The following is a 20,647-nucleotide window of genomic DNA, read 5'->3' on the forward strand; positions in this document are numbered from 1 at the left end:
ATTTATTTGTTGCTTATATTGGGAAGAGAGAAGGGACGATATTAAATTCTGATATGATAAGTAAAAGTTAGGAAATTGTAAGTCTTTGATATTCTATTTTATTTGTACTATTTTATTGTGAGAATGGCAGCTCCTAAGGAAGGAATAAGGTATATGAAAGAAAGCATTTTTATTTTTATTTTTTATTTTTTTATTATTATTATTATTATTATTATTTTTTTTTTAAAAATATATTTTATTGATTTTTTACAGAGAGGAAGGGAAAGGGACAGAGAGCTAGAAACATCGACGAGAGAGAAACATCGATCAGCCGCCTCCTGCACACCCCCCACTGGGGATGTGCCCGCAACCAAGGCACATGCCCTTGACCGGAATCGAACCCGGGACCCTTCAGTCCGCAGGCCGACGCTCTATCCACTGAGCCAAACCGGTTTCGGCATTATTATTTTTTTAAAATATATTTTATTGATATTTTACAGAGAGGAAGGGAGAGGGATAGAGAGCTAGAAACATCGATGAGAGAGAAACATCGATCAGCTGCCTCCTGCACACCTCCCACTGGGGATGTGCCCGCAACCACAGTACATGCCCTTGACCGGAATCAAACCTGGGACCCTTGAGTCCGCACGCCGACGCTCTATCCACTGAGCCAAACCGGTTTCGGCGAAAGAAAGCATTTTTAAATGTGGAACATAGCCCTAACCAGTTTGGCTCAGTGGATAGAGCGTTGGCCCATGGACTGAAGGGTCCTAGGTTCAATTCCAGTTAAGGGCACATACTTCAGTTACAACTTGATCCTTGGCCCTCATCTGGGCACATGTGGGAGGCAACCAAATGATGTGTCTCTCTCACATCACTGTTTCTCTCTCTCTGTCTCTCCCTCTCTCTTCCACTCTCTTTCAAAAAATCAGTGGAAAGATATTCTCCGGTGAGGATTAACAACAACAAAGCCTCTTGAGAAGGCGACATTTGAGCTGAGATCTGAATGAGAAAGAGCCAGGCATGTATAAAAGATCTGGGGTGAAAATGGTTCATTCAGAGGAAATAGCACATTTAAAGTTCCCGATTCATAAGGATCACGGGAAGTAGTAGTAGGAGTGGGGTCAGAGCTAAGCTAGAGTGTGGGATCATAAAGGTTTTGAAAAACCATGATAAAGAATTTAGATTTTGCTCAGGCTGGGTAGCTCAGTTGTTTAGAGCGTCATCCTGAGACACCAAGGTTACAGGTTCATTCCCCGGTCAGGGCACATACAAGATTCAAGATTCAACCAATGAATGCATAAATAAATGGTACAACAAATCTCAATCTCTCTCTCTGTCTCTCTCTCTCTCTCTCCTCCCCTCCCTTTCTCCCTCTCTCCCCCTCTTTCCTTTCTCTCTAAAATGAGTAAATTCAAAAAAAACGTTCTTTTAAATGGCAACCCAATTCAAAAATGGAAATCTGGGAAGGAGTTAGAGGGGGATGAAGGACGAAAGGAAAGGGATTAAGATGTACAAATTGCTAGTATAAAATCAGTCGAGGGGAATATAGTCAACAGGATGGTGTCAGATGGGTATTAGACTTATGAGTTAATCACTTTGTAAGTTATATAAATGCCTAATCACTATGTTATATACCTAAAACTAATATAATATTGTATGTCAACTATAATTGAAAAATTAAAAAAAATTTTTAATGGGCAAAGCATATGAATAGATATTTCTCCAAAGAAAATATGTAAATGGCCAATAAGCAGTGAAAAGATGCTCCACATTTTCAGTCATTAGGAAAGTGCAAATCAAAACTACAATGAGATATCACTTCATTACCACTAGGATGGCTATAATAAAAAAGATGTTCAGTAACAAGTGTTGACAAGGATGTGGAAGATTGTGCAACCCTCATATGTTGCTGCTGGGAACATAAACTGGTGCAGCCACTTTGGAAAACGGTTTGGTGGTTTCTCAGTAATTACCATATGACCCAGCAGTACCTTTTCCAGAGAATTGAAAACATGTCCATGTAAAAATGTACACACGAATGTTCATAGCAGCATTATTCATAATAGCTTCAAAGTAGAAACAACTGAAATTTTCCTCAAGTGATAAATGAATAAACCAGAAATTGTATATCCATATAATGGAATATTATTGTGCACTAAAAAGGAACAGAGGTTTGATACATTCTACAAAATGAGTGAACTTATGCTAAGTAAAAGAAACCAGAGACAGAAGGCTACGTATTGTATGATTCCATTTATATGAAATATCCAGCTTAAGCAAATCTTTAGAAAGTAGATAAGTGGTTAACAGAGACTGGATGCAGGTGAGAATGGGGTGGGTAGTGACTGCTAGTGGGAATTGCATTTTTTGAGGGGGGGTGATGAAAATGTTCAGGAATTAGAATTTTGATGATTATACAACTCTGTGAATATAGTAAAATCCACTCAATTTTATACCTGTAATGGTGAATTTTTTTTTAACAAAAGGATCATTTCTCTTTTTTTTAAATACATTTTTATTGATTTCAGAGAGAGATAGAAACAATAATCATTGATTGGCTGCCTCCTGCACACCCTCTACTGGAGATAGAGCCTGCAACCCAGGCATGTGCCCTCATTGGGAATCAGACCGTGACCTCCTGCTTTATAGGCCAATGCTCAACCACTGAGCCACTCTGGCCAGTCTTTAATGGTGCATTTTATGACATATAAATTATAGCTTAGTAAGCTGTTTCAAATGTCCTTGAAATTTGGTTTTAAGACTGATGTCATTGTCCTTAAAGTTTCTCAATAAACCCAAATTGTTTAGAGAAGAGACTTTGTCGTTTTAGCTAAGAGAAACACATAGGATATTATGAGATTTGGAGAATTTGGAAGCATTAGGCATTCAGTGACATGTTTTTATTTCCTTCTCTATTGGCTAGCCAATGGATGACAGCCTCATTGCATTCCGAACCCGCTCTAAGATGCCTCTGAAAGATGTTCCCCTGGGACAACTAGAGGCAGAGCTTCAAGCTCCAGACATCACCCCAGACATGTATGACCCCAATACAGCAGATGATGAGGAATGGAAGATGTGGCTTGGGGGACTCATGAATGATGATGTGGGGAATGAAGGTAAGTAGTTTTACTTGCATTTACTATCTACTTTCTCTGTGGTGAAATTTTCATTAGTTAGAAACTTAAAGAAGATATTTTTGGTTAATTGAATTTGGTATTTACCCAGGAATTTATTTTAAACTAGAGTCCCGGTGCACAAAATTCATGCACTCGGGGTTTTCCCTGAGCCCAGCCTGTGCCGTGAGCCCGGCTTCTGGCTGAGCAGTGCTCCCCCTATGAGAATGCACTGACCACCAGCGGGTGGCTCCTGTGTTGAGCGTCTCCCTCCTGGTGGTCAGTGCGCATCATAGCGACCGGTCGTCCCGCCGTTCTGTCGATTTTTATATTAGCCTTTTAGTATATAGGACTAGAGGCCCAGTGCACGAAATTTGTGCATGGATACAGTCCCTAGGCCTGGCCAGCGTTCAGAGCCGATTTGTGGGGCGACCGGCGGGGTGATTGGGGAGCCCCCGCTCGCACTTGCCTTGGCTGGCCTGGCACTGTCTGCTCGCCAGTCCCCCTCTCCCCCACTGCCAATTGGGGCCTGCGGGCTGGGAGCAGCTCCTGTGTTGAGCACCTGCCCCTGGTGGTCATAGTGACCGGTCGTTCCGCCGTTGGGTCGATTTGCATATTACAGTTTTATATAGATAGATTAGTAGTTAAATTCCCCTCTTCCACCTTTTTTGGTTTAGAATCTTTGGGCATCTTGAATGCTAAGAGTCCTCTCCTGAAATATAAATGCGCACACAATTTTATGTACCCTCTCATTGGAGTACATTGATTCACTTGACTATTGTGTTAAGGTTCTTTATGATCCAAGTGAAAGAATCCAAACTCCCACTTGCAAGAAGGTCAAATGAAACCAGACTTTGCTAAAGGGCAGAAAAACCTGCAGTAGAGTTGACACCCTGTTAAGGCCCTCCTTCCTTCTCTATAGCCTTCATCTCTACTTCTTTTTGTCAATCAATTCCATTTTTAACCCTGTTTTATTCTATAAGGCTTATACCATAGTCATAAGCACACTGTTTACTTCTTGCATTGTCCTCAGATCAAAAGGATTCTCTCCAACAGGGTCCAGTTGGAAAATCCAGGGGAACAACTCAGATTGGCTTGGTTTGATCACATGCTCACTTTCTTGGTGTTGCATGGGATTGATAGGAAGGCTTTCATCATGGAGTACTGTGATTGGCAGCACCCCATAGAACAGCCGTGGGCAAACTACGGCCCGCGGGCCGGATCCGGCTGTTCTATCCGGTTCTCTTGCTCTCCCCTCCGCTCCTTTACTTTGAATTTATATTAGTTCACACAAACACTCCATCCATGCTTTTGTTCCGGCCCTCCGGTCCAGTTTAAGAACCCATTGTGGCCCTCGAGTCAAAAAGTTTGCCCACCCCTGCCATAGAACAATGTGGTTGGAGTCTGTAGTTGGTCAAAAGAAGTGATGGTGTTTCCAGAAGTGATGAGGGAGTATTAATCAGGCAAAAAATAATGTTGACTACAGTCATACATTGTGTAAGAATCCCTACCATAACCCTTACTTTAGAATATAAGTAAAAGTTCTTACTTTAATACTGTGAAATTACATTATTAAAATTGTCTGGTGAGTTTTAAAAAGTGTACTGTAGTGGAAATCAGGCATAATTTAATCATTTTGTACAATACATTTCTGTAAATTTAGAAGATAGGAGGTTGATTTCATTTGTAGTGATTCCAGATGTTGTCATATTCTCTTTTTTTTTTTTTTTTAAATGTATTTTATTGATTTTTTACAGAGAGGAAGGAAGAGGGAGAGAGAGTTAGAAACATCGATGAGAGAGAAACATCGATCAGCTGCCTCCTGCACACCTCCTACTGGGGATGTGCCTGCAACCAAGTTACGTGCCCTTGACTGGAATCGAACCTGGGACCCCTCAGTCCGCAGGCTGATGCTCTATCCACTGAGCCAAACTGGTTTTGGCAATATTCTCTTTTTTTAATCATCACCCAAGGATATGTTTTTCATTGATTTTTCAGCATGTTTGCCAAATAGGTATTCTGAGAACATTGGCTGACCCATTTGTGTGTTGTAGGCAGAAGTTGTCTATTGCAGTTCTTGCACTCAAACAGATGGGTGTCCAAACATTAATATAATATCCATATGTTATAGGCTCTTTCAGTGCTTTCATTATTCAGCAGTGTTTGAAAAGGATCTGCTGTGAAGAGACTTAATAAGAAAGGACTGTAGAGATTAGGAAGACAGAATTCCATTCCAAGGATTAAAGAAGTTTTATTAGGGAGATAAACCCACAAATGCATGAAAAAGATTTGACATTCAAATAGCTATGTATAGCCGAAACCGGTTTGGCTCAGTGGATAGAGCGTCAGCCTGCGGATTGAAAGGTCCCAGGTTCGATTCTGGTCAAGGGCATGTACCTTGGTTGCAGGCACGTCCCCAGTATGGGGTGTGCAGGAGGCAGCTGATCGATGTTTCTCTCTCATCGATGTTTCTAATTCTCTGTCCCTCTCCCTTCCTCTCTGTAAAAAATCAATAAAATATATTTATTTAAAAAAAGAAGAAATTAAAACTCTCTGTTCTTCAACAAGCTACCGTTACATGAATAAAGAGACAAGGCACAACATGAAAAAAAAATTAAAAACAAACAAACAAATAGCTATGTATAAACAATGCAACTTAATCCAGTCTAATAAAAGAGTAATATGCAAATTAACATCACTCTGCCACACCCACCCACCACGCCCACCCACCACGCCCACCAGCCAATCAGGAGCAAATATGCAAATAAACCCAACCAAGATGGCTACGGCCACAGAGAGCAGGAGGGAGGCTTGGGTTTCCCCGGCAATGGAGGAAGCCAAGCTTTCCGCCTGCCCTTGCCGGCCTAGGTATCCACTCAAGGCTACAAAGTTTCAATGATAGAAGATACATATATCCAAAAAGAAATGGCGGCAGCCATGGAGCTGGAAAGAGCAGGAGGCTAGGGTTGCCCGCGGCGATGGAGGAAGCCAAGCTTCTGCAGCCCTGGCCGGCCCAGGCCTCCGCTTAAGGCTACAAAGTTTCAATTATATAAGATACATAAATTCCAACAGAAATGGCTGCCGCCAGGGAGCAAGCAGAAGGCTTGGCTCTGCTCCAGGCTACAAAGTTTCAATTGTAGAAGATAAATAAACCCCAGATACCAGGGCCGCCTCTGCTTGGGTCGCCAGGGGGCGTGGCCGGCCTGCAAACCACCACAGGCCCCTCGCCCAGGCCACCCCATACCCCAAGGGAACCCCCACCCTGATCCAGGACACCCTTCAGGGCAAACCAGCTGGCCCCCAACCATGCACCAGGCCTCTATCCTATCTAATAAAAGAGTAATATGCAGATTGACCATCACTCCAACACACAAGATGGCTGCCCCCATGTGGACACAAGATGGCCACCACAAGATGGCCAGCAAGGGAGGGCAGTTGGAAGGGACCAGGACTGCAAGGGAGGGCAGTTGGGGGCGAACAAGCCTGCAGGGGAGGCAGTTAGGGGTGACCAAGCCGGCAGAGGAGGGAAGTTGGGGGCGACCAGGCCTGAAGGGAAAGGCAGTTGGGAGGGACCCAGGCCTGTAGGGGAGAGCAGTTGGGAACCAGGCCTGCAGGGGAGGGCAGTTAGGGGAAAACAGGCTGGCAGGAGAGCAGTTAGGCATCAATCAGACAGGCAGGGGAGTGGTTAGGGGGTGATCAGGTTGGCAGGCAGAAGCGGTTAGGGGCAATCAGGAAGGCAGGCAGGCGAGCAGTTGGGAGCCAGCAGTACTGGATTGTGAGAGGGATGTCCGACTGCCCATCGGACATCCCTTGAGGGGTCCCAGATTGGAGAGGGTGCAGGCTGGGCTGAGGGACACCCCCCCCCAACCCGTGCACAAATTTCGTGCACTGGGCCTCTAGTATTTTATATACTGTTATTAATATCAAGTAAGAATATAGGTTAGATGAGCTTTAATTGGTACAGATTTTTCAATGATTATAGACCAAAAATGTGTGTGTGTGTGTCTCTCTGTGTGTGTATATATATATATATATATATATATATACACATATATATATATATTTTTTTTAATATATTTTATTGATTTTTTTACAGAGAGGAAGGGAGAGGGAGAGAGAGTTAAAAACATCGATGAGAGAGAAACATCAATCAGCTGCCTCCTGCACACCCCCTACTGGGGATGTGCCCGCAACTAAGGTTCATGCCCTTGACCGGAATCGAACCTGGGACCCTTGAGTCTACAGGCCAACACTCTATCCACTAAGCCAAACCAGTTAGGACTATATATTTTTATTTTTAATGAAAGATATTTATTATGAAAAACTAAATCGTGAAAGGGTACAAAGAGTTCTATTCTTCAATCTTTGTTAATACTTTCTAGATATATTCTGTGTATTTAATCAAGCACATACTTATCTCAGATATTTTTTTTTTCCGCAAAAGGAATCATACTGCACATATTGTTCTGCATCTGGAGCTTTGTTTCTTTCACTTAATATAAGTTAGATCTATTTCCATTGTAATGCATAGACATCTTCTTCTCTTGCTTAATGGCTATGTAGTAGTAAGGAATTTAGTTTTCTTATGTGGTAGATTTTTTAAAAAATTCAGTTCCTGCCCTAGCTGGTTTGGCTCAGTGCATAGAGCGTCAGCCTGTGGACTGAAGGGTCCCAGGTTCGATTCCAGTCAAGGGCACATGCCTGCGTTGGGGGCTTGATCCCCAGTAGGGGATGTGCAGGAGGCAGCCAATCGATTCTCTCTTATCATTGATGTTTCTATCTCTCTTTCCCTCTCTCATCCTCTCTGAAATCAATAAAGATATATTTAAAAAAAAAAAATTCAGTTGCACTAGCCACATTTCAAGTTCTTCCGCACATGGCCAGTGGCTACTATTACTGTACAATGCATATATATAACGTTTTCATCAATGTAGAAAGTTCTTTTGGACACCACTGATCTAAAGTTGTCCCAGGGCCCGGCCAGTGTGGGTCAGTGATTAAGTGACAACCTATGAACCAGGAGGTCACGGTTTTTTTTTTTTTTTTTTTTTTTAAGACTCAGCAGAGTTCAAAATTTGAAAGTTTATTTTACACAGGAAACCAAAACATCTAATAAGTATCATTTACTTACTACATATATGTATCTACACACCAAAATAATGCCATTCAGTTATAAGGGAAAAAGTTTTTAAGTGTTAAGCTTTATAAACTTATGAAAAAATACCATGTACAATAATAATCTTGTCATGTTTAGAATAAAATCCATAATTGCCAAAACTCAGCAATACTCTTTACTACATATATTTTCAATACACAAAACCTGGTCGAGATAAGCTGTATTTTGTACCAAATTCTAAGAATGGTTAATTGCATGGCTGTGGCCCCTATGAAAATGGCAGCATTGCCCGGCCAGTGTGACTCGGTGCTTGAGCGTTGTTCTGTGAACCAGGAGGTCACTGTTAGATTCTGGTCAGGGCACATGCCTGGCTTGCAGGCTTGATCCCTAGAGGGAGGCATGCAGGAGGCAGCCAATCAACGAAATGATTCTCATTATTGATGTTTCTATATCTCCCTCTCCAGAATCAATAATATATGTATGTATGTGTATATATATATGTGTGTGTGTGTATAAGTACTAGTATATATATATTTTTTTTCAAAAACAGTTTTTAAAAAAGGCAGCATTGTGCTTAAATCAGAACGTGAATGGCTTCATCACAGAGATTGCATCCAATAGTACATTTTGTTAGGAATTACTTAAAGGCACAGTATGAAGTTAAAGGACTGCTTTGGCATGTGAATTCAAGCCAGTTACATTTTTGCTTGCCCTGATAGACTTGTGATGCCAAGCAGGTATTATACTGTATTATGATACAATAAAGCCATCCTGTCATATCTGTTGCAATTAGACACTAGTCCCAGAAAGCGAACCCCTAGTAATTGATTACAACTCTTCTGACCGAGCAAAGCCCCACTGGGTGCTCATTTGTGCTGTGGAGAGGACTTATTTCTTAAAAGATTCGAAAGCTGAAAAATAGATGTAGTCAGCTCTTTGGAGCGAACTTAATCATGACTTTTAAGAGGCAAAGCAATCTCAAAGTGGTTCTTGGATGGTTTCCATTAACCACCGACCTCAACACTGCAGATGTCTGAGTCCCAACTTGACCTAATAAAGTGGGGGCGCGGGAGGGGATCATTTTTAAACACGTGTTTGAATGGCTCAAGTCTAAAATACCTTTGGCTCCAGAGTTTCAGAAGTGATTGACTAATTTATAAAAGACCTCAATTTAGCAATGAGCTCTTCTTTCCTTTGGTTCAGTTACTCAAAATCCACTTGGTGTGTCAGAATGACGTATCCATCATTCCGCCTTTACACCCGTCTTCCGGTAGCGGAGTACTGTCGCTGTCACCCACAGGTTTAAGGCCAGCATGATCACAAAACGTATAAGGATTGTCAGGTCATTGGTGGTCATTAAGGTTGTTATTATTCTTGTGGCGCTGGTGTAGGCGGCCAGGCCCCAGGTCAGCGCGCTCACCGCCGCGGCGTCCCGCGTCTCCCACAGGCACTGCAGCTGCGCCACCTTGCTGGCCGCGCTGATGAAAGTACACAGGTTCATGGCCAGGTCTATGATCCACTTCCGCAGGGTGAGCAGGAACCAGGACGCCACAAACAGGGCGATGTAGGGCGCCGCCCGGTACACGTTCCCGTTGAAACGGAACACGCAGAGCAGCAGGATGAAATCTTGTGCGATGAGAATGGGGTACTCCAGGTAGGTCAGCAGCGGGTACTCGTAGTGAACCTGGTACCGGAGGAACACCAGGAACCCCGCCAGCTCCAGCAGCAGACTCGGGAGGCTGAGGCCCCGCGCGCTGCGCGCCGCCAGCAGGGCGGAGATCTGCGGCAGCTTGAGCGCCGCGCACACGGCCAGGGTGCTCCAGTTGCAGAACCACAGCAGCGCCGAGCCCATGGCGCCGGCGGCTCGGGTCGGGGGCGCGGGCTCCGCGGATCCGGCCGCAGCGCGAGGGGAAGCCGCTCAGCACTCGGATGCAGCGCTTGCCCAGTCCAGGAGGTCACGGTTTGATTCCCGGTCAGGGCACATGCCTGGGTCAGGCTTGATCCCCAGTAGGGGGCATGCAGGGGGCAGCCGATCAGTGATTCTCTGTCATCATTGATGTTTCTATCTCTCCCTTTCCCTTCCTCTCTGAAATCAATAAAAATATTTTAAAATAAATAATTAAAAAATAGTCTCAGAAAAATATTACCTTGATATAATAATAATTCAGTGACATCTTCATGATCTCCTGGTTCATAGGTTAATGCTCAACCACTGAGCCACCCCGGCTGGGCAAACAATTTTTATTGAGAAATGGGGAAGATATCATAGAGAAAATTATTAGGGAGAAACACATTTCTATGTCCTAACATAACAAATACTTAATATTTTTGTGTATTTTTAGTTATTTTTGAATCCTAATATAGGGATATAATTTTTGAAACAAAGATTATTATATGTTATTAGATTTTGTTTTTTTGTCATGTATGTATTAAATTTTTATAGAATATTGCATCTTTGCATTTCGTATTATAGTATTTCCTAATTTTGGGGAATTAGATTTATTTCTTTTTTCACTATCATGAAGTTTAACAAAAGTATTATTTTCATAAGATGCACTAATCAAAGTGGGGTTCCTGAGATAAATTATACATTCAATTTTCTGGCTTTTGCTGCATTTTGACAGATTTAAGTCTTGTTTGGAGGAAGGAAGGAATTTGGCTTATTGGAGAGAATAGGTGAGATGAGTCAGCTGTAGGAAGTGATCTGTGCAAAGGCACGGAGGAAAAAAATAAATTATTTTAAAACTTAAGGATAAATGTTCTTTAATGGAACAGAGTCTCATAGTGCTGAATATCTTACATTGTCACTAAAGATAAGAGTTCAGAGTTGGGAATGAGTGTCTGAAACTTTGTGTTTTCTAGATGAGGCGGATGATGATGACGATCCAGAATACAATTTCCTGGAAGACCGTGACGAACCAGACACAGAGGATTTCCGCACTGACCGGGCAGTGAGAATCACCAGTGAGTCTGTGTTTACTATGGGTCCTGCTCTTGACTGTGTCCCATATACATTTGTTCACTTTGTATATTTTTGAGGGTAAAGTTTGCAGTCCATTTAATCTAAGACATTTAAGCTTCCTCTATCCTATTTCTATAAATCTTTAAATGTAGGTATATATTCAGAAAGCCTATCAGTCACTCATTTACACATCCCACAGTTATGTATTGAGTCCAGTATTTGGCAGGGATTATACTTAGGATACCATAATGAATAAAACATGGCCTGTGTCTTATAGGGTGACAGTTTAGTAGGGGATGACATTATAATAGCCGTAGTCCAGTGGTCGGCAAACTCATTAGTCAACAGAGCCAAGTATCAACAGTACAACGATTGAAATTTCTTTTGATAGCCAAATTTTTTAAACTTAAACTTCTTCTAATAGACTCCCCCAGGCCATGGTATTTTGTGGAAGAGCCACACTCAAGGGGCCAAAGAGCCGCATGTGGCTCACAAGCCGCAGTTTGCTGACCACTGCCCTAGTTGGTTTGGCTCAGTGGATAGAGGATAGCCTGTGGACTGAAGGGTCCCAAGTTCAATTCCGGTCAGGGGAGATGCCTGGGTTGCAGACTTGATCCCCAGTAGGGCGTGTGCAGGAGGCAGCCAATCAATGATTCTCTCTCATCATTGATGTTTCTGTCTCTCTCTCCCTCTCCCTCCCTCTCTGAAATCAATAAAAATATATTTTAAAAGAAAACATTATAATACAAAGTGATAGGTGCTAAAATAAGTTGTGTATAAAGTATGCTAGTGGCCTAAAAGAGGGTATAATCTAGTGTATGGTATGAAATTAGGGTGGGAGGGCTTAGGGAAGGATTCACAAGATGAGATTTTGAAGGAGGAATAGGAAATTTTTGGTAAATGGGGGCAGAGAAGGATATTACAAATATAAGAGCATATCTATAAACAACAGAATTGTGAAACAACAATAAGTGTGTTGGGAAAATAATAAGTAGTTGGTATAGTTGTGTGAGTGAGTGGTAGTAGAAAAGGGTAATCAGTGTTCAGACCTTGAATTTGAGAACCTTGCATTTGAGTTTTGATTTATCAAAAAGGAGAGCTCGAAGAGTTTTAAGTCGGAAATCAATAGGAACTTATTTGGATTTTAGAAATACCATTTTGATTAAATACCAGTTTAATATAAAGAGACAAGATTGGAGGCATGCAAAACAAATCACTTGAGTCATTTGTTTGAAAAATTACTTCATTGCCAGTGATAGAAAACATATTTCAGAAATTATTGATTTTTATTGCATGCATTACATTGTTAGCTTTTGACCAGGTTATGAAGAAAGCTTTATTTTTATTATTATTGTTTTTTTATATAAATATTTTAAAAAATATTTATTTCAGAGAGGAAGGAAGAGGGAGAGATAGAAACATCAATGATGAGAGAGAATTATTGATTGGCTGCCTTCTGCATGCCCCCTATTAGGAATCGAGTTGGCAACCCTGGCATGTATCCTGACCAGGAATCGAACTGTGACCTCCTGGTTCATAGGTCGACGCTCAACCACTGAGCTACTCTAGCTTCACAAGAATAAGACTATTGAGTTCTCTCATGTATTCCAAGTATCTAGAACAGGATTGAGGCATAGTAGGAATTCAGTAAATGTTTTTGAATAATGAATGTTAGATATATATGAAGATTTTGTCAAATGCCTTGCTGAAAATAACATACATTGTTTTCTTGGAATTCCCTCTTATGAAATTAACTGGTGCCCACAACATCCTGTTTGGGTTTTCTTGCAGAAAAGGAAGTGAATGGACTGATGGAAGAGCTGTTTGAAACTGTGAGTAATGATCTTTGAGTAAGAGTGGATGGTAAAAGTAGGTTCTTCAGCAAGCTCTGTTTTTTGGTCCCAGGGCCCCTGCCTCCAGAATGTTGTTCATACAAAGCCAATTCCCCCTTCAGTCCACCCAGGAGAGAATATAATGGCAGGAGAATATTGGTAACTAACAAACTTTGATTATCCATATGTAGATAAATCTTAGTAAACTTTACTTGCAAACTTTGGATGGCCTTCCCAACTATCATTTGGTGCATCCTTAAAGATTGCATACTAGTTTTAGATTATTCTAAACTCACATAGTTACCTTTCTCATAAATTTGTCTCTTGAAAGATAATTATGAACACTGTGAGTTATCCATGCTCTGTCCTTAGCTATACAGATTGACCAGTTGAGAGATTTTTTCCCCCCTGGGGTAATAGTGTAGTCATCCCATGTGCAGGACTGTGGAAGTCCTCAAGTGAGAAAAATACTCTGATGCAAGCTCTTCCTGAGTGCCAGCATTATCCTGTAAACTTAGTGATTAATTTCCCTTCTCACTGCTGCATTGACTTCACATGCCTGTTCCCCAGGAAAATGCTCCTTTTCCTTTTCCTCAGTTCCAAGATGAGATGGGATTCCCCAGCATGGAAGATGATGGCCCAGAGGAGGAGGAACGTGTGGCTGAGCCTAGACCTAACTTTAATACTCCTCAAGCCCTACGGTAGGCCTGTCAAAGACCTTGAAACTTAGAATAGAGAAAAAATGTCTTCTGAAAAGGTTTTCAGAAATTTCGGTTAATTCCCCAGCCCTAGGGGGGTATTAGCTGTCAGGTGAATAAGTCTCCTTATGATGGGGCAGTGCAGCTATAGACCAAGCTGTATCTGTTAGGGAAGGGAGAAAAAACAGCAGCTGGCATCAATGGCAACTTCTCCAGGTGAGTGGTGCTGGAGAGGTATGTAGGACTCTACGTGGCCAGCCACAAAAACTACCCCAAATTGTCATATCCATCATGTCCCTTTGGTTCACCTCATTTGCCTTTAACATCTGGTAAATGTTAATGAATGTTTGTTAATTATCTAGGCATTAATTGAGCAAACCATGAAGCACCTATAATAATGCCCTAGGGTCTGAAATATAAGTACTGCCCTCTTCACATAAAGTTAGCACTTCTGTTGTTCCACCCAGAAAGTAGAGGCTTTAATTTTTTTCCCTATTTTTGCCACGGGTTTGCGTAATCTATCTGTACATTATTGTTACTCATTCTGAGTAGAAACAGAAATCAGGATGGGGTTTATTCCCTGGGTGGAACAAATCAAAACCTAGAGATCCACAGCTTCTAATGAGTCCTGTGTTTTAACCGAACAGCATTACCTAACTAGAGAGCCTGGGATCCATTTGAAAGCTAGTCTTTAAGGGAACTTGCAGTTTAGTGAAGACGACAGTATATTAACCAATGTGTAAAAGCTAGAAATATTAGTCATACTCCATTACAATAAATACCATAATGAAACTATAACAAGTATTTCAGAATTTCCCCTTTTAGCTTTATTGAGGTGTTACTGACAATGTGGGAGTTGGGTGGAGCGGGGTCTCGGTGTCATCTGCTGGTGCTAATGGTGTTCATCAGGTTAATGCAGATTCAGATTTGGCACCCTCCTGCATCTGCCAGCTGTGTATGGAGGGCTCAACACAGGGACAATGGTGGCGCTTGCCATGAAGCCATACAATTCAGTTTGTCCCTGGTATGTCTCTGGCGCCTTTCGAGCTGCTGTCTCTAGGCTTCAGCTTAAAGTGGATATTTGTAAGAGAGTGAGTCTGTAGGCAGGCCATTTTTGAGGACACCTGGTTTTCTAGCAGCTCTTTGTCTCACCGGATGGGGTTTCAGGGAGTTACCAGGGTATGGCGAGCCATATTCACCAGGTCAGTTAAACTGCCATGTATTTTAGTATATCCCTTGTTGCTTCATGACTGCAGGTCTTTGAATTTTTAAGAAACAAAAGCAGTGCAGAACAAGAGTGGAATGGGAGAAGCTAGATCAGGGTTTGGAGTAATGGGTAAATCAAAGAATAAATGCTGTACTTTGAGGGTATTTTATATAGTTGTTAAGAACAAGTTCCAGATTAATGTGCATATCAGTATGATACTGGAGTGATAAGTTTCCATTTGCTCTTTGACTGCTTTGTTATCCTGATGTTTCTCTGCTCCTTTCCTTTTATTTGTATACTAGAGGCCCAGTGCATGGATTCGTGCACCGGTGGGGTCCCTCAGCCTGGCCTGCAGGGATCAGGCCGAAACTGGCCCAGTTCTGGATTTGTCCAGGGCGTGTCTGGCCCTTTTCGCTCAGTCCTGATCGGCCAGACCCCAGCAGCAAGCTAACCTACTGGTTGGAGCATCTGCCCCCTGGTGGTCAGTGCGTGTCATAGCAACTAGTCGAATGGTTGGACACTTAGCATATTAGGCTTTTATTATATAGGATTACTTAGAGGACTGACTGATTGTAGAAAAATGGGGATGAGGTACAGTTCAGAACCATCTTATTTGAATCTATGTTAACAACTTTCGGAAAAGATTTGGATAGACTAGGAGTTTTGCTTATTGGCTAAAGTGGAATTTAGGAATTATCAGTAGATAGAAATTATGCAGACTCTCTTAGACCACTATTAGAAGGAATTGGATGTGTTGTGGACCTACGGAAATGTTCACACTCAGTCATCTCCCTGTTGGGGATAGGTTTGAAGAACCACTGGCCAACTTGCTAAATGAGCAACATCGTACAATGAAGGAGCTCCTTGAGCAGCTGAAGTTGAGAAAATCTTCAGCCAAACAGCAGCAGGAAGTAGACAGGGTTAAGCCCCAGAGTGAGAACGTTCCTCAGACTCTGATTCTAGACCCAGCTCAGAGGAAGAGGCTCCAGCAGCAGATGCAGCAGGTGAGACTTTTCTTGGTAATGTTACTATTGGATCATCCCATGGCTTGACCTGAAGCCAAAGTTAGCAGCTTTGTAAAAGTCAGAAATAGGTGTCTTGACACTCTTTGAAATCATAGGACCCCAGGATCTTCACATCAGCTAGGCCCTGAGAACTTATGTTCATGAGTCATCATGGCTCAGGCAAGAATGCATATAAGTATGTTGATAATATTCAGAATTATAGATTTCAAAGAATCATAGTAATCCATTCTGAATTTAACAGCCTTGTGGCCAGAATAGTTTTTTCTTCTTTCTAATCTCAGTTTCTCTGGTTTGAGGTTAAACTTCTTCTGATTCTATTATTTTGCTCCAGGGGAACATAACTGTAAAATTCATACTATGTTGCACTCATAGACTGTCAAGAAAGCAAAAGATGTATAATAAAGTTGCACATATTTTGACAAGATCTTCTGGGTTCCTGAAATGGCATCATAACATGTCACTGTGTTGTTTTCTTTCTTTCCCCAGCATGTTCAGCTCTTGACGCAAATTCACCTTCTCTCCACCTCCAACCCCAGTCTCAACTCGGAGGCCAGTACTACCAGGATATTTCTTGTAAGGTTCCAAATATCCCTAACTCTAAAGATTGAGTATACAGTTAGCTTGGCAAGTCATTTCTCACAGATATTCACCCACCATAATCTATATTTCTTTTTTTTAAAATATATTTTATTAATTTTTTACAGAGAGGAAGGGAGAGGTATAGAGAGTTAGAAACATCGATGAGAGAGAAACATAGATCAGCTGCCTCCTGCACACCGCACACTGGGGATATGCCCACAACCAAGGTACATGCCCTTGACCGGAATCAAACCCGGGACCCTTCAGTCCACAGGCCGACGATCTATCCACTGAGCCAAACCGGTTAGGGCCATAATCTATATTTCTTCTCTCCTGCATGTTTTGGTAGCTATTCCTATGTCTTCCTGTATTTGCTGAAAGAACATAAATCACTGATTTTCATGAAAGGGCAGAGAGTGTATTCAGTTTCCTTGAGAGTATTGCTCTGACCTGCAGTCTTAAAGAGGTAATGTTAATTGTGAAAGAGTTTAGGATGATTTTTTCACCTGTTTTTATCCTGTAATAGGAAGGACAGTTTTTCACACAGAGGATAAGGGCTATTGATACTAATGGCCTGGAACTTAAATCTCCTTTGTGCCCTGTTTTCCCAGGAAGAGCTGGGAACCTTTGCTCAAAGCTCCATCGCCCTTCATCATCAGTTCAACCCCAAGTTTCAGACCTTGTTCCAACCCTGTAACCTGATGGGAGCCATGAAGCTCATTGAAGATTTCAACACCCATGTCAGCATTGATTGGAGTCCTCGTAAAACTGTCAAGACGGGTAGGGGACAGTGGCTATTTCCTTCGAGTACTTAACACCCAGACCAATGTTTTCATTGTAGTCCCCAGTGGCAACAAATGCCTTGAACCAGGTCCTCTGGCCAACACATGTCTGCCTTCGCACAGGCATAATCTCCAAAACTTCATCTTTGGGAATGCCCCCAGGAAAAAGTCAATAATCTCAGATTCCTTGATGGGCAGGGAGAAGAGCTAGATCTCATCCAGGGACTTGGTCTTCATGTCCTTAACCAGGCAGCCCAGCTTGGTGACTGGGAGCACTCCTTGTCCTCGGCCTTGCCTCAGAGCTCCATGGCCACGGCCACGACCTCAGCCTTGACCTTGGCCTCAGATGCCACTGCCAAATCCTCCTCGGAAGCGGCTGCGGCCTCCCATTACAGGGCCCCTAGGCCCTCCGGGCCCTCCTGTAGCACAGGTGTCATCCACCATTTGGTATCTCATCAGAAAAGAAGCACCACCCATATACTTTATAAATATTTGCTTTTGATTTGTTTCCTGGTTTAGCAAATTAGTTGTGGTTTGGCCTGGATTTAGGTTTGTCTTTGGATTTGATTTTAAGTCCCTGACTCTTATAGTTAAATTGAATATATTTGAATTTAAATTCATTAGGTCATGGACACTGATCTCAAACTACTTTATTAGCTATATGTTGGTACTGAAAACTTAATTTAACACCAAACTTCAGTAATGACTAATATATACAGTGTCCTGGACTTTTTTTCTGGTGATATAAAAACACCTATGGAAGGAGGAGTATGGTTATAGTAGTTCTTATCTCTGGGAAGGCAGAAAAATGCCTGGAATTGAGAGACTTAGACAGAAAGACAGAAATGAATGGGACTGTGTCGTCTCATTCTCCTTATGTTTTTTATTTTAATTCCCAGCCTCAGGAGGAATCGGGGAGAAACTTAATGAAAGTTAAGTAAGAATGAAATAAAATAAAATTTGGAGTACCAGATTTGTGAGGGACATTTAAGAAGTTGAAATCTTATCCTGGAAGAAAGAAAGCATTGTTGAAGGTCATTTATCTTTCAAGGATTTAAAGGGGGAAGGAGGTAAAAATATTTTTAGCATACACTGTGTGCCAGGTATTAGAAGGTACTTTCTAAGTATTTATGTTACTTAGTGTGTTAAGTGTTCCACATAGAAAAGAATAAGAAATTTAAATTTTAGTAACATTGAATGGGATTCCCATGAGGTGTATGTTAGGCTCAGAAAGTTGTGGAAACTTTTGTGGGGAGTGTTGTGTGGATTTGGAGGGGATTAAGTTAGGTGGGGACAGCTCTGTCTAAATGCAAAAATGCAATCAGAAACTTGTGTGAAGTCCTCTTTGTTCTAGAATTTAATTTATTGGGATTTTTTTTTTTTCTTACAGCCTGTAAATTTCCCTGTTTACCAAAGCAAGTGGCTTGGATCCTGGCCACAAGCAAGGTTTTCATGTATCCAGAGCTACTTCCAGTGTGTTCCCTGAAGGCAAAGAATCCCCAGGATAAGAATTCATTCACCAAGGCTGAGGACAAGTAAGGGTTTATTGTGGAGGGGTTAGCACAGAATATCCTGAAGAGAAGGTCTAGTTCTAATTTCTTTCGTGTTTTTTTTTAATATATTTAATTGATTTTTTTTTTTTTTACAGAGAGGAAGGGAGAGGGATAGAGAGTTAGAAACATTGATGAGAGAGCAACATCGATCAGCTGCCTCCTGCACACCCTCTACTGAGGATGTGCCCGCAACCAAGGTTCATGCCCTTGACCGGAATCGAACCTGGGACCTTTCAGTCCGCAGGCCGACGCTCTATCCACTGAGCCAAACCGGTCAGGGCTAGTTCTTATTTCTTAAGGAGCTTAGGGAAATAAGGCATGTGTAAGATATGGACACAAAAGACAAAAAAAAGCAGTGTTGGTTGTTATAACGTTATATAACACGTGCTTGTTTCAGCATTGCCAAGTACTATTCTTTTTGGGAAATGACATGCACATTTTCCAAACATTTTAAATTACGTTTTGTCTTTTATTGACTGTAAAGAACAATCTTGTAATATGTACTATTAGAGGAAAAAAATTTTTATCCACTATTCTAACCACCCCAAGATAATGATTTTTCTCTTGCATTTCTTGTATAATTATTGGCCATTTAAATACATATATTTTTTGTCTTTTTTAAACTTAATGTCTTTTTGTTGTTGTTTTGTTAATTCTCATCCAAGGATATTTTTTTCCATTGATTTCTAGAGATTGGAAGGGAGGTAGGGAGGAGGAAAAAGAGAAACATTGATGTGAGGGAGACACATTGATTGCTTGCCTCCCATATGAGCCCCAACCGGGGCCAGGGATCAAATCTGCAACCCAGGTACATGCCCTTGACCAGAAATTGAACCCACGACCCTAAGGTGTTAGAGGCCAACACTCTAACCACTGAGAACACTGGCCAAGGCTAACCTAACATCTTTTTGAAATTGTTTTTCTATTTGCTGTAACATAGTTCTTTTTTATTGTTTCTGTATATTGTCCTTTAAAGCAATATTTAATGGCTCTGTGATATTTCTTTCATTTGCTACTTTTCCCCCTTCTGCTGTTTTGCAGTTATGAGTGAGGCTTCACCAAAGATCTTTGTACATATTAGAGCTTTTTTTTTGTTTTTAAGGCTCACCTGAGGACATGCTTAGAGAGAGGAATGGAGAGAGAGAGAGAGAGAGAGAGAGAGAGAGAGAGAGAGAGAGAGAGAGAGAGAACACACAAATCCATGTGAGAGAGAAACATCAATCAGTTGCCAGTTGCCTTCTGTACCTGCCCCAACCAGGGATCAAACTTAACCCAGGTATGTGCCCTGACCTGAACTGAACTGGCAACCTTTCGGTGCACAGGACAACACTTAGCCAACCGAGCCACTTTGGCTAGGCTGTACATAGAGCTTTTGAAAATCTTTGGTGTTCATCCCTTCCAGTAAATTCCCAAGAGTGAGATTATGCGATAAAGGCTAGGAATATTTTTATGGCTCTTGATGTGTATTGCCCCGTTGCCATCAGTAAATATGTACATAGGTAACCATAATAGATTATGTTACGATGGGAGGTAGTGTTGGCGTTGATTTTCATATGCTTAACATGGTGCCCATTGTTTTTTATATTTGTTTTATTACAGCCATCCTCCTTTCTTTGAATACAAAGTATGAAAATTCACATGTTCTGACATTCATTAGTGATTTACGCTTAGGTTTTCCTCTTCCGGTTGTGAACTTCTCCTTGAGTATCGTTCATTGTACTTATTAGCACTCAGTAAATATCTGAAATTTTTTTGTTGAGTAGCCACTAACTTATACAAGAATTAGATGTAGAAAAAG

The 20,647-nt window shown here is 41.6% G+C and overlaps 2 protein-coding genes across 4 annotated transcripts in view; one reads left to right on the top strand and one right to left on the bottom strand.

Moving 5' to 3' along the window:
• Window positions 1–20,647, top strand: part of LOC308237916 (GON-4-like protein) — a 56,227-nt gene that overhangs the window by 16,562 nt on the left and 19,018 nt on the right. For all 3 annotated transcript variants that reach the window (XR_013959498.1, XM_080649283.1, XM_080649282.1), the window contains exons 11-18: window positions 2,906–3,098; window positions 11,074–11,175; window positions 12,965–13,005; window positions 13,603–13,706; window positions 15,716–15,914; window positions 16,422–16,508; window positions 17,126–17,294; window positions 18,687–18,831. Coding sequence is in view for 2 of the 3 variants with exons in the window: in XM_080649283.1 (XP_080505409.1) it covers window positions 2,906–3,098; window positions 11,074–11,175; window positions 12,965–13,005; window positions 13,603–13,706; window positions 15,716–15,914; window positions 16,422–16,508; window positions 17,126–17,294; window positions 18,687–18,831 (1,040 nt within the window). In the remaining variant the exon portion in view is untranslated. The remainder of the gene's footprint in view (window positions 1–2,905; window positions 3,099–11,073; window positions 11,176–12,964; window positions 13,006–13,602; window positions 13,707–15,715; window positions 15,915–16,421; window positions 16,509–17,125; window positions 17,295–18,686; window positions 18,832–20,647) is intronic.
• Window positions 8,779–10,116, bottom strand: LOC308237525 (solute carrier family 66 member 3-like). Its single transcript, XM_080648260.1, has one exon. The coding sequence runs from the start codon at window positions 10,061–10,063 to the stop codon at window positions 9,455–9,457; it is 609 nt and encodes a 202-aa protein (XP_080504386.1). The 5' UTR covers window positions 10,064–10,116; the 3' UTR covers window positions 8,779–9,454.

This window comes from Plecotus auritus (assembly GCF_963455305.1).
Source record: "Plecotus auritus genome assembly, chromosome: 12".
Taxonomy (NCBI): Eukaryota; Metazoa; Chordata; class Mammalia; order Chiroptera; family Vespertilionidae; genus Plecotus; species Plecotus auritus.